This window comes from Fringilla coelebs (assembly GCF_963513975.1).
Source record: "Fringilla coelebs genome assembly, chromosome: 2".
Classification (NCBI taxonomy): domain Eukaryota; kingdom Metazoa; phylum Chordata; class Aves; order Passeriformes; family Fringillidae; genus Fringilla; species Fringilla coelebs.
This window is the reverse complement of record NC_140029.1, coordinates 79,916,440-79,928,452: the sequence shown is the minus strand read 5'-3', so window position 1 is coordinate 79,928,452 and position 12,013 is coordinate 79,916,440. Positions and strand designations below refer to the sequence as shown.

The 12,013-nt window shown below is 43.2% G+C and overlaps 1 protein-coding gene across 1 annotated transcript; it reads right to left on the bottom strand.

Moving 5' to 3' along the window:
- Window positions 1-3,976: 3,976 nt before the first annotated feature.
- Window positions 3,977-11,316, bottom strand: LOC311150971 (high-affinity choline transporter 1-like; the record flags this gene model as incomplete). The annotated part of the gene is made up of 8 exons (XM_084201029.1): window positions 3,977-4,498; window positions 4,975-5,192; window positions 6,040-6,193; window positions 7,187-7,330; window positions 7,834-7,982; window positions 8,437-8,592; window positions 10,142-10,255; window positions 11,259-11,316. 8 exons carry the CDS (start codon window positions 11,314-11,316, stop codon window positions 3,977-3,979), a joined length of 1,515 nt encoding a protein of 504 aa, XP_084057155.1.
- Window positions 11,317-12,013: the final 697 nt, after the last annotated feature.

Genomic DNA, 12,013 nt, shown 5'->3' with positions numbered 1-12,013 from the left:
ATGAGCCCACACTGACCTGCAGCTTGTCTGACCAGCTGAGCACACGACGTGCGCTGCTCCTCACCCCCACCCAGTCACTGGGAAGTGCAGATCCATGGCACGATGCCAAGAATCACCCTCACTAGAGGTTCTGGGACTGGCTGGTAATTTCCTACTTGTAATTGCATTTCAAACCTGCCACTTGTTAATCTACCTCATGCACATGGCATTGATTTTGTATGGTTCTTCTTTCTTCATCGAATTTCAGTCTGATCCCATCTCAGGTGCTCTAAAGAGGAACTGTAAAAATGTCAAAGAAAGACAAGACAATGGAAGCCTCAGGGTACCTCAGTGGATCCCACCAACCCAGGCAACAATAGAGTACTGCTGGATGCTGGTGTTTGCTGCTTTATGTAGCAGCTGTCTAGGCTGAGACAAGTTAATCAAAACTGAAACTCTATAGAGTCATTGTCATGGACACTTCTAAGGGTCAAAGGAGGTAAATCCACACGTGGAGAGGTAAACTGGAAGAAAAATAAGGGAATATGAACTGGAGGCTGTAACCCATGAACAGAATGGCTTCATAGGAGTTGGGTCATTATCCCCCATGCTGGCAACACCTCAAGGACCTTGAGTCTGCTGGACTGGAACAACTAGGCATTTGGGCATTAAGTATAGGACAGAAGTGCTTTTGTATTTATTTTACTTGCAGCTAATTGCTTCCAAAACTTTGTCCAGCCTTGATGAATGTTTTCTTTTTAAGCTTGCTGGGGGGTGTTCGGAGGAGAGAGTCATATAAGGATGGAAAATGGTAAGCATTCATGAGAGTTAGAGTAATTGTGTTTTTGCCATTTTCCTCTCTTCACACAAAGCAGAGCGCTGTTAGTGGTATGAAATTTAGGGAAGCTTTGCAAGGGCCAGGTATGGCTGAGTATGCCAGATACCCCTGACAGCAAAGGCTCTCGTGTTTGAAGTCCTGTGAGTTTCTGTGGTGACGCTGGGTGGTATCATGGTGGCAGTGTTGACGCTCTTCAGCAGTGTCCTTCACTGCTCTCTCAGGAAACTGTGGATCTATTGCCTGCCATGCCAAACCTGTGAGCACAGAAAGGCTTCAATATCTAACTTTGGGTCTCTGCAGGGTGAAAGCAGGAGAAGTTGAGCACAAGAGTGGAAGGGAATCTCCAGATGTAGGCATTTGCCTGTCAGAGATGCTGTGTGGGATGGATCCTGGGCTCCTTCAAAAGCAACGTGGCCTGCGGGGTGAGGGAGTGCCTTCTCCCACTCTGCTCTGCTCTGCTCTGGTGAGAGCCTACCTGCAGTGCTGCATCCAGCTCTGGGGTCCCAGCACAGGAAAGATGTGCTGACTGGGTCCAGAGGAAGCCACAAAGATGATCAGAGGGATGGAGCACCTCTCCTATGGAGACAGTCTGAGAGATTAGGGGTTGCTCAGCCTGCAGAAGAGAAAGCTCCATGGAGTCCTCACTGCAGCCTTCAAATACCTTAAGGGGGCTTATAAAAAGGAGGGAAGGGGACTTCTCATATAAACAGATAGTGACAGGACAAGGGGCAGTATTTTTTAAATGAAAGAAGGTATTTTTAGATTAAATAATAAATCTTTACTCAAAGGTTGGTGAGGCACAGAAGCAGGTTGCCCTGGGAAGTTGTGGATGCCCAGTGCCTTGGAAGTGTTCACGGCCAGGTTGAATGGGGCCCTGAGCATACCTGCCCATGGCAGGGGGCTTGGAGCTAGATGATCTTTAAGGTCTCTTCCAAGCCCTTAGCATTCTGTGATTCTGTGGTCATGAAGTAGGGTGATAACCTTGGCATGAGGGCACTGGGGTTTCACTCCTGTCTGGGTCGTGCAGCAGGTCTGTGCCCCGGTTCAAATGCAGCATGTCAGCTTTGATCTGCCCCACACTGGGGGATGGACAGGTCCCCAAAGTAGGTCACCCCTAAATCTCTCAGGGGAGTATGTTTGAATCAGCATCCAGCAAGTGTGCTTTTAAGGAGAGCCCTGTTCTCCTGGCGCTGGGGTAATGATAGCTTTGGTGCCTCCCTTGCGTAAACACAACCTGACACGCTCCCACTCAAATCACTGCTGTGTGAAAGACTCCTGTGGGTGACAGCCTAGGGCCATAGTCAATGGCAAAGCTTTTGATTTTTAAACCAGTTTTTTTTTCCCCTTTTCTAGACACCTTATAATTAATATTTCATGGCAGTCTCTAGAGACTCAGGAGAGAATTTCTGGTCTCGGTTTAACAAAGTATATCAACAGGATGGCTGTGCATTGGAAGGTTAGTGTGCCCAGGTGTCCACTAACACTAGCACAAAACAAAAGGTTATGTGAAATTTTTCTGAGGAGGAGCAGAATCTCCACCTTGCTGAGGATGGATATTTTAAAAGAGATGAATGATCCCCCACAGGGAGCAGAAACCTCAAAGGCATATCTAGAGTGCAGGGCTGGCACTCAAGGCAGTTACCTTGGTGCAATTCAGGGTCTTGTGGCTTCTTGCTGAGCTTGCTGCAGTAATGCACAGTGGCACCAGTGGAGCTTCTCACCTTGTGCATACCCCTGCTGTAAGTAAATCATGGAGCAGCACCTCGTTTTCACCTCAGCAGCTCACTTGGCTGTGAGGGTTACTCTGCTGCAGGATATTTTGGTTATGCCAGTAAATATCTTCCTTTCAGTAGTGCCAGGTGTTTCCACTCACAGCAGCTCCCACAACCACTTTGGAAAGGTACTGAGATTGTGGTTCCTGGTGGATTGTAACTGACCCTGGTAAGATGCTGCACAGCTGCTGAAGGAAGTATAAAATGACAGCCATCTGTGAGCCATTACTATGGAATCCTCCTGAATCTTTAATTCAGCTCACATCTTAATGATCCATCTCACTGGGGCATGTTCTCAGTCCATCAGACTTCAGGCTAGAGTCCAAACTTGCTATTTATCTTTGTTTCTTGTCTTCCAAGCCATTAAGAATTTATGCAAACAAGGTATTGGGGGATTTTCTGTACTTATCTGTGGCTTGAATCTTTTGGGATCTTGCCCTCAGCATTTTAGGATTTTGTGTCCCTGCAGTAAAGTTTAGGATCAGTTTCCAGCACCTTTCTGTCATCACAGTCCTCTGACTTCTCAAACACCAGTTTGTGTATTGCACACACCATCCCATTGCTGTGCTAAGGTAAAACCTTGACATAAGTGATTTAACAGGTTTTAGACAAAATTCCAATAGTCTGTCTGGCACCTCTATTTTCCTATCTGGTTTTTGTTAAGTAGTGGCTATAAAAGATTTTCTTAGCGAATAGTTAAGGGCTGTTGCTTTACTTTGCTTACCTGTTACTGCCCTACCAGGTTGTATAGAAGGCATGTCACACATTCCCAGGCTGAGGGATCCACTGCAGTGGGGAGAGACATGCAAAAACTTTTGCAGTATGAAGGAAAACTTTGTAAACCATACAAGGAATGGTGCAGAAGTGATATTACCGCTGCACTGCTGTGGCAGTTGCACTGCTTTCAGTAATTTGTGTTTTCAGTGGTTTGATGTGCTCCCCAGGGATGATTATGCTAAACCCCTTGCTGTGTAATGGAAACAGGTCTGCTCACTTTTTTTTTTTTTTTTTTTTAAATCAAGAATACCCAATCTGTCAGACATTAATTTCTCTTCCTTGTGGTCAGAAAAGTAGGTGACTTGGGAACACCCTCAGTGTTGGAGCAAGATTATAGCTTTGCTTTCAGGTGGAATGCCAGGGGCACCTCAAAGCAACCACTGCTGGGACCCAAGGTGTCCCATGGTCACCACCACAAGATTGTGCTCCATCACCATGTGACTTTATTCACTCTTCAAACTCACATATTCTCCTCGGATGAACAGAATGCCTCTTTATTTCTTTGTGAGGAATTTAAATAAATCATTAGTGGAGAAAGCGGGGAGCGATGCTGTCTGTGCCGTGCCCTAACTGCTGAACACGCCGTGGCCTTTCCAATGAAACCCCAAATTTAATCGTGGCTCTCTTCTAGTGCAGTGCTTGGCAAACGCTCCTGTTTCTCCACCTGCTGCAAGGGGATGAGGATGGCGGCTCTCCCTGTGATATTGCAAACATCCCAGCTGCGAGGGAGGAGGTTGTTCTGAAACAAAGCCTTGGCCAGGTGTGAAACAGCAAGGATTGTGCACCAGGTAAGGAGCACAGTGAACGTTTTAAAGGGGAAGAGCTGGCTGTAGGTCCCATTCACCAGGGAGCAGGCTGGGTAGTGGATGACAGGAGGGATGCTCAGGGCAGGCTCCCCTGCCAGTAGCCTCAGCAGGAGCCCAACCAAGAAGCCAGCAGCTGATCCGTAGGTGTTTGTGCTGGGTGCAAAGAGGGCACAGCAGAGCTGGGGGAAGAGGAGGGCGTACACCAGCTCCCCACTGAGGAACCAGAGCTCGTAGACAGAGCTGGAGTAAAAAGCCAGACCAGCAGCCCCGGCCCCAAACACCACCATGGAGGTCCTCATGGCCCACAGCACCTCTGTCTCTGAAGCCTGTAAAGCAGAGATTGCAGCATTAGAGACACTGTGTTTTTGGCAGGATGTCCAGCACTGCCCTTCCCTGGGGTGGTTCTCCCCAAGCCCTTAATGCTTTCAGGCATCACTTGCTACCAGCAGCCAGGCAAGGCAGGTACCCCTGGAGGGGCCCTCTGATTTTAAGGGTCATGGTTTTATGCTGTTTCCATTAATACCTTAGTCCAAATTTAAGGGTCATGGTTTTATGCTGTTTCCATTAATACCTTAGTCCAAATTTTACACTAGTCTGTTAGAATGAGCAAAGCTCACCAGTATGGGTATTGGTACCCCTACCAAGGATATGAACACCCCTGGCTTATGTTTGGAGCCCTGACTCCAGAAACCAGTTCAGCAGTGGAAGGACACACACCTCCAGTCAGAGACTGGTTTAGAAATAGCCTTGAAACAAGGCTGTCTTTCCTGGCACCAAAATACTGAATGCTGCGAGCAGGTACCTTTTTCCTCAGGATTTTCCTGTAGATATTGTGAGCGAACATGGAGCCAGTGGAGAGAAGAGCTGAATCTGCAGAAGACATTGCAGCAGCAGCGATGGCTCCCAAACCAGCAATGGAGATATATGCTGGGCAGAGATGTTGTAAAACAAGTGGGAGGATCATCGCTGACTCCCCTCTCTCAAATGGACTAGGAAGACCGTAGCTTGTCTGATTCCAGTCTTTAAAACAAAACAAGGAAAAGTCACAACAAATCCTTTTTAATATTTCTGCTGGCTTTGAAATTGTCTTTTCACAGAGGCCAGTCACAAAGGGCTAAGAACTGAGATCCACTTGGTAGTTTAGGACTTAGATTGACATATTTTTGGGTTCTTTTGTGATTTTTGTGATTCCCTTTAGCATGCTGCAGCTCCCATTAGATCAAAAATTTCCCTTTTTCCTCAGCAGCATCTATAGAAATGGGTGTGCTTTGTTGTGTGATTCCAGAATTGACTTAATTAAAGGTCAACCTGTAGACCCTGCTCATGAGGAGAAGGGAATTGGATGAAGTCATGACTTCAGCTGATTTCCTTAAATGTTCAGTGATCTGGCTGCTCTTTTACCCTTGCTCACAGCCAACACAGGACTGATTTCCTGCATGGAGCCTGTGAGTTTACAGGACTGAACTTCTTGATTCCTTCAAGCAAGAACCTTAGTAACAATCTGTAGCAAGATTGCTATGTCTTACATGTCTAAGGCATGTACAGAAGGAAGCATAAAATTTCTTCTAAAATAGGATTATACAAGTCTTTGGAGAGTCTGCCTTCTTTCCTCAACACAAAGTCTGGGAGAAGTAATTTCATCATAAGGAAATAGCTTTAAACAGGTCTTGGGGCTGTTTAAACATCTGTAAGTAGTTGTGCAGTGTAGCTCAGAGGGCTCCACATTTTCAGGACGGATCACCTACCTTGGTGTTGAGGATCATGGGACGGGGTAATTTGAAGTCTCTATCAGGACTTCTTTGGATCCTGTTTTAATCACCTTTTCCAAAACCACATTGGTTACTCAGAGACAAACTCTTGGTTTTACCTGTTGAGGCTGCAACTGCCCCAATGAGCACCGAGGGGATGGCCATAGCAAAGCAGCCGAGTCCAGAGAGGTAGGAGATGAGCCTCGCCTGTCCTGTCGAGGCAGCAGAGAGCACCCTTTGGAAGTAAGTCTGCCACGGGATGCTCCCAAGCACCTGAAACATTCATGGGTTACCAGTGGTACTCACCAGCCTGCTGTAGGGCATCATCCATAATAAATTCTAATTTCAAATAATCAAATTCTCATTTCAAGTGCATAAATGTTGCCCGGCTCTAACTCTTGAGGATAATATTTCTGATAGTTGAGAATTCCCTGTTTCCTCTGTTTTCATCCATTTCACATTGGATGTGAAATTTTAATGAAAACAGGTTAATGGTCTGGCAGATGAACAAAGCTGAAAAATGGTTGTTTGGAATTGTGAATCAGGCACAGAAGAAGTGAAAGGGAAGTTTTTCAGGAATGCAGCTTTTGTAAATAAATCCACCGAAACTTAGCTATTCAGCTTTTAAAACGAAAAATAAAACCACAATTTTCACTTTCTTAGTAAACAAAATTAATCAGATAAAATCTGAAGATTCTTTCCTCACCAAACAAACTTCTATGTGTCCCTATTATCAGTTTAGTAAGAGCAGAACCACCTCCTGGAGTCTTGGCTATATTGGTAACTCAAAAGTTGTGTTGTACAGTGGAGCCAATCTCACTGTGCTTGTGCTTGCTGATGACCAGCAGTCATGTCATTTTAATTAATTTTTTTTTTCCAAATAGAGGGAATTTTACATATTTATGTTAAAAGCACACTGTTGAGGCTGCAAGACCAGCGTCTCAAAAGGTAGGAAATTACTAATGTAGGTGCCAGGAGAGAAACTGGCTGCCTGGATGGTCTTACCCAAGAGGTATGTTCCTCCATGTGGGTAAAGGATGGAGTGGCCCTACTGCTTCTTTTCATCCCACAGCTGAGCCCTGGGTCTCCCCAGTCCATTTAGGTTGCTGCAAGAGGTGCTGAGGGACATTTTTACACCTCCAGCCCTTGTCAACTGGCCATGTAGTGCAGGGCTCCTGGCTGGTAGAACTCTCAAGCTTCCCAGAAAGTCCCCGCACAATTTCTCCTCCCAACCAAGTACTTGTCCAACCAAGTACTTGTCCATACCAGGTAGAAGAAGTCATCCAGCCACCTTCCAAGGTATTGTTTTTCTATCTTCCCAATCCAAGGGTCTTGGTAAGATTGATGGGTTGCAGTGTAATAAATACTTTCCGTTGCAGAATTCACCAGGGCAAAGGGGATACAGATCCACTAGGATAGAAATGGAAGTTGTTAACCATTTTCCCAGTGTCCATGTTCTTGGAGAACAGATGCTTAAGGTAGATGTAGAACATTGAGTTACATAAGATTAAGCCTAGATGTATAGTCTTCCTTTCTCCCCCTTCCTTACTCTAAATCTATATGTTTCTGGTTCATGGCATCATCAAGACCATGAGTCTGTAATTCAGGTTAATTGGTACTTTCTGTTGACAGATCTCTCTCCATTCAAGATGGTTCTAGACAGGTTCTGCAAACTTCACGTTTGTGCAGACCTTTTTGTGTTCACCCAGCAAGGCCAGTGGCTTGTGTGAGCACTGTGTGGAATGCATAAGGTACAAAGATTTACAAAGACTGTACTATTTTTCAGGAAACATGTTCTCCTAAAGGGGAACTGCGGGTCAAGGAAGTTACTTTTCATCTCAGACATGCCGAAAAGAAGAGCAGGACTTTTCCCTTTAGTTAGAAAACTACCAAAGAAAATGCACAGGACTTGCCAGGCTGAGGGTAATGAAAACCATCTGGATGACATCGGTGTAGGCAACAGAGTAGAGGCCTCCCAGCAGAGTGTAAAGTATAACAGTACAGGCCGAGATGGTGATGGCCAAAGAGCCTCCAATATCCAAGATGACCCTCATTGTTGCTCCTGCAGACAAGGACAGCAGTCAAGTATATATGTGCAGAATAGAGGATAAATAAGGTTATGTTATTCCCCTGGTGCCAGTACCACATGCTGTATGAAAAATGCAGTCTACAGAGAGCGTGCACAGTGAGAGCTCGAGAGAGCCCGGGATTCCTTCCTGCCCTTACTGCTTCATCTTGCTTGCATGGCTGTTGCCAAGGCACTTTGCCTTTTTACATCTGCTCTCCTACAGGCAAGAGGAAGGTACAAACTCATATTGAAAGAATTCTCTATTATAATATGATGAAAATATAACACTATTTGTTTTAAACATGAAAATATATTTTCTAGAAATGAGAAATGCTTGTTCCTCTCACAAAAGGAGACATGAAGCACAGCTTTCCACAATTCCCAAAGGTACTACACTCTGTCAGTCCACGTGACCTTGAACAAATATCACAGGAAAGCAAGTATTTACCCAGGGATGCCAGGATGGCTGCAAACCAGAACACCTCTCCTAGCAGTGGTGGAATGAAGAGTAAGGTTCCCATCATGTTCCCATAAGTTTCTTGAAGGGGGTCCATCACAGTCACATAATTCTTTGATCTCATTGGATTTACAAAGAAGAAACCACCTATCAGAAAGAAATGACATTTTGGTCGAGTTCTGTATATTTTATATTCCAGGAAAAGAAGAGGTGAGAGTAATGTGGTATATGTCTGTCAGACCCACCTAGTGAATTCGTACATAATGGACCCTAGAGAATGATGCAGCCAAGCAGACACCAGCATTTAAATTCACTTGCTAAATGTAGGGTTTCATCCATTCGAGAGTTCCCATCTTATACAGGATATCTGCTTACAGCTTATATATATTACTGTCCACTTTTGGCACATCTAGATCTTTCTGGAGTGGCTACTGGAGGTCACCCCCTGTGGCACCCCAGATGGCACAAAACACCTGTGTGACTGTAACAGGAATTTAGCTCAGTGGATACCCATATTTGATCTCCTTTGCGTACTCAAAGACCTACCAATCTGAGACATAAAGCTTTCTGAAAAGCATCCCATGGAAGATGACAGAGTGAGGCATTGAAGTCTCATATTTGGCTAAAAAGGACGCAAAGTTTTGTCCTTGGTCATGTGATGCAACCTGTTGATATGTGGTCCTTTTCTGATTACATTTTTCATTTTGGTGGCTTCATTGTCTCTTCCCAGAACTATATTGTTTTAATCTGCACATTGAGCAGAGTCCCACCCACCTTCATCTAAATATTGGACCTCAGATGTGCAGCCATCTCATTAAAAGCAAAGAGTACATATTGTGTCTAACCCTGAAGCCAGCAGGACTGCTTGTCTGGGCACTACTGACCTGAGCAAAGATTGCAGGATCAGACCTGCACTCCTCAGTTTCATTAGTAGGAATTACATAAGCAGTCCTGGCAATATATTTCCAAGCTTGATTCATATTCACGTCAGTTGGACTCTTTTCTTTGACTTGAGAATAAAGGTTATTTGTTCTTTTAGAAATTCCTGTGTAAGGTCTGCACAGGTCTCCTTGCTTTCATCATCCTCTGTCCCTAGGAGAGTTATAGCATAACACAGTGTGGCCTGAAAGCAACTTTGGTCTTGGCAAGAGAGCTGAACCTCAACATGAGTCCAGCAATTCTCAAAGTTAGAAATGGCAACTCAGGTTTAGAACACCACACACTTAGCTTAGTTTAAAAAAAAAATAAAAAGACTACAAATGGCAGAAGCTGGATACATGACACATTCATCTGAGATGAGACTACTCAGAAGAATGCATTTTAGTGGAAAAATCAGGATACTATTATTTCATCACTCAGGAAAAAATTAGATACCAATACTATCAATAGTCTGTGAATTAGAGACCATGTGGAAAAAGCAATATGCACAAAAGAACAATAGACACATTCTTCTAAATCCTCATAAGATTTTGTCCCATAAATTACTACAAGCAGGTAAAACTCTACACTAGCTCCAAGCTACCCTAACTTATGTTTCAGTTCAGAGGAGAGCATTATAAGTGCTTATTCTTGATATATGGGAGACTGAAAAAACAAAATCACATTTAAAATGTACCCTATATTCTGTTACATGTCTTAATATACTCCTATGATATATTTTTAAAGCTGATGCGCTCTAATCACATTAATTATTTACCAATAACAAGGGACAAGGCAAATCCCACAGGTGCCTGGACCCACAGTAATCCTTTTGAAGGCAGGTAGACAATTTCAGCTGTGCTGTTGATATATGCTCCTCCAACCCAGGTGGCTGTAATCATGGAAGATGAAAGGTCAGAATTGAGAGGCATATTCCCAACTAGCTCTGCAAAACACTCTGAGAACTTGTAAACATTTTTCTCATACAAATGTTTCATCACACCTCTATTTTCTTTGCAAAGTTTTCTGCCATAGAGAGGTGTGCTAACTATAGATAATAGTACTAGAATCTCACTCTAAATAATTTTCCAGGTTCAAGAATGAATATTTGTGTTTGCATGGAAAAGCTCAATGTTTAAACATTTAGAGGCAATTTGAATTCAGTAATTTTTCATTGCATTTTTTTCTCAGAGGAAGACTTTTGCTAGAGGAAACGGAATTGCCTTTGTAGAATTGCCCTCCTTCAAGAGCATCACTTACAGGGTCTAAGAAAATAGACATTAGGGAAAACAAATGAAAACAGGCAATGCAATCAGATAACGAACCTACAAAAATGATTTAAATGTTTTAGCCATGCAAATGGCACTAGGGGATGCCTTCACAAAAAACAGGTCTGGGAAGCAAATTTCAGATTATGCCAGGCAGCAAGGAGAGAAAAGGGAAGTTGAGGGAAACTCTCTCTTTAAGAGAGAGACCAATGCTCACCATGAGTCACAATTTATTTCACACAGAACTGGGCTTTTCTGTGAGTAAAATTATTCTGTTATGTTGGATAACAGAAACTGGTTCACGATTAAGGCCACAGTCCTCCTTAATGAAAAGTGTTGTATTCTTTTGTCACTCTTAAATTAAACTCTTAACTCTTAACTAAACTCTTAAATGAATCTCTTTAATTTAAGAGAATATACATAAACATTAGGTTCTGCTCAGTGTGAAGAGGTTTGTAAGAATCCATCCCAAAATGATTCATGAAACCATACTCCTTTAAAGTCACACTTAGGCAAAATCTACCCTGACATTAAAGGAGTTCACTTCCTTTGAAAGAAAAGTCACCCAGATCTATGCAATACATGCATTTTAAGAAGAATTTTTAAAAGTCTTTTAAGAAAGCTTACCTGTTGCAGTAAACAATCCAATGAAAACATGTATATTCCTGCCTCCAACCATGGCCATCTCTGTTGGGTTCCTGTTCTGCTGATCCTTTCTGCTTTTCCAAGAAGCCCAAATTCCAGTAGCTAAAGTTAATGTAAGAAATACACTCAGAGATATTAAGCCTGGTATATTTAGAGCCATTTTCTGTTGCTCAATTTAGGTTGTAGAGAGAAATAATGGTGTGATGATAATGTTCTTTGATCGAGTACACAATCAGAAAATCAATGGAAATAGTGGTGCTTTGTAAAGGAAATGCTGGACTTTGCAACAAAAGAAGCAGTATGAAACAGAGTGATTAGCCCAAAAGTCTGGAGAACCAGATGCAGAGTCTGTCTTTGGAAAAACACTGGCAATTCTGCAGACTTCCTTCCCCCTTCTCCAGTAGATATCCAATCTTATTTTTGTGACGAGCAAAGATTAAGAGCATAGGGATTAGTGCTGATATGCCTAATGGAACATTGATGTGTGGGGTATTGCCAGATTGGCTTAAAGTAGGGGAAATGTTATATTTTGTCTGATATGAAATGGTATGAAGATAATCCATATTTCTCTGGGTTCTAGGCACAAGGCTAAAGCAGAAGATAGGGCTAAGAATTTGTCTGTTAAAAGCTGACTAGACTAAACTCAGCAGTGATCAAAATAAACCTAGGAAACAGTAAAAAAAGATTTACCATTGACCAATAAAAGGAGATACATGATGATACTCAAAATCATTGGA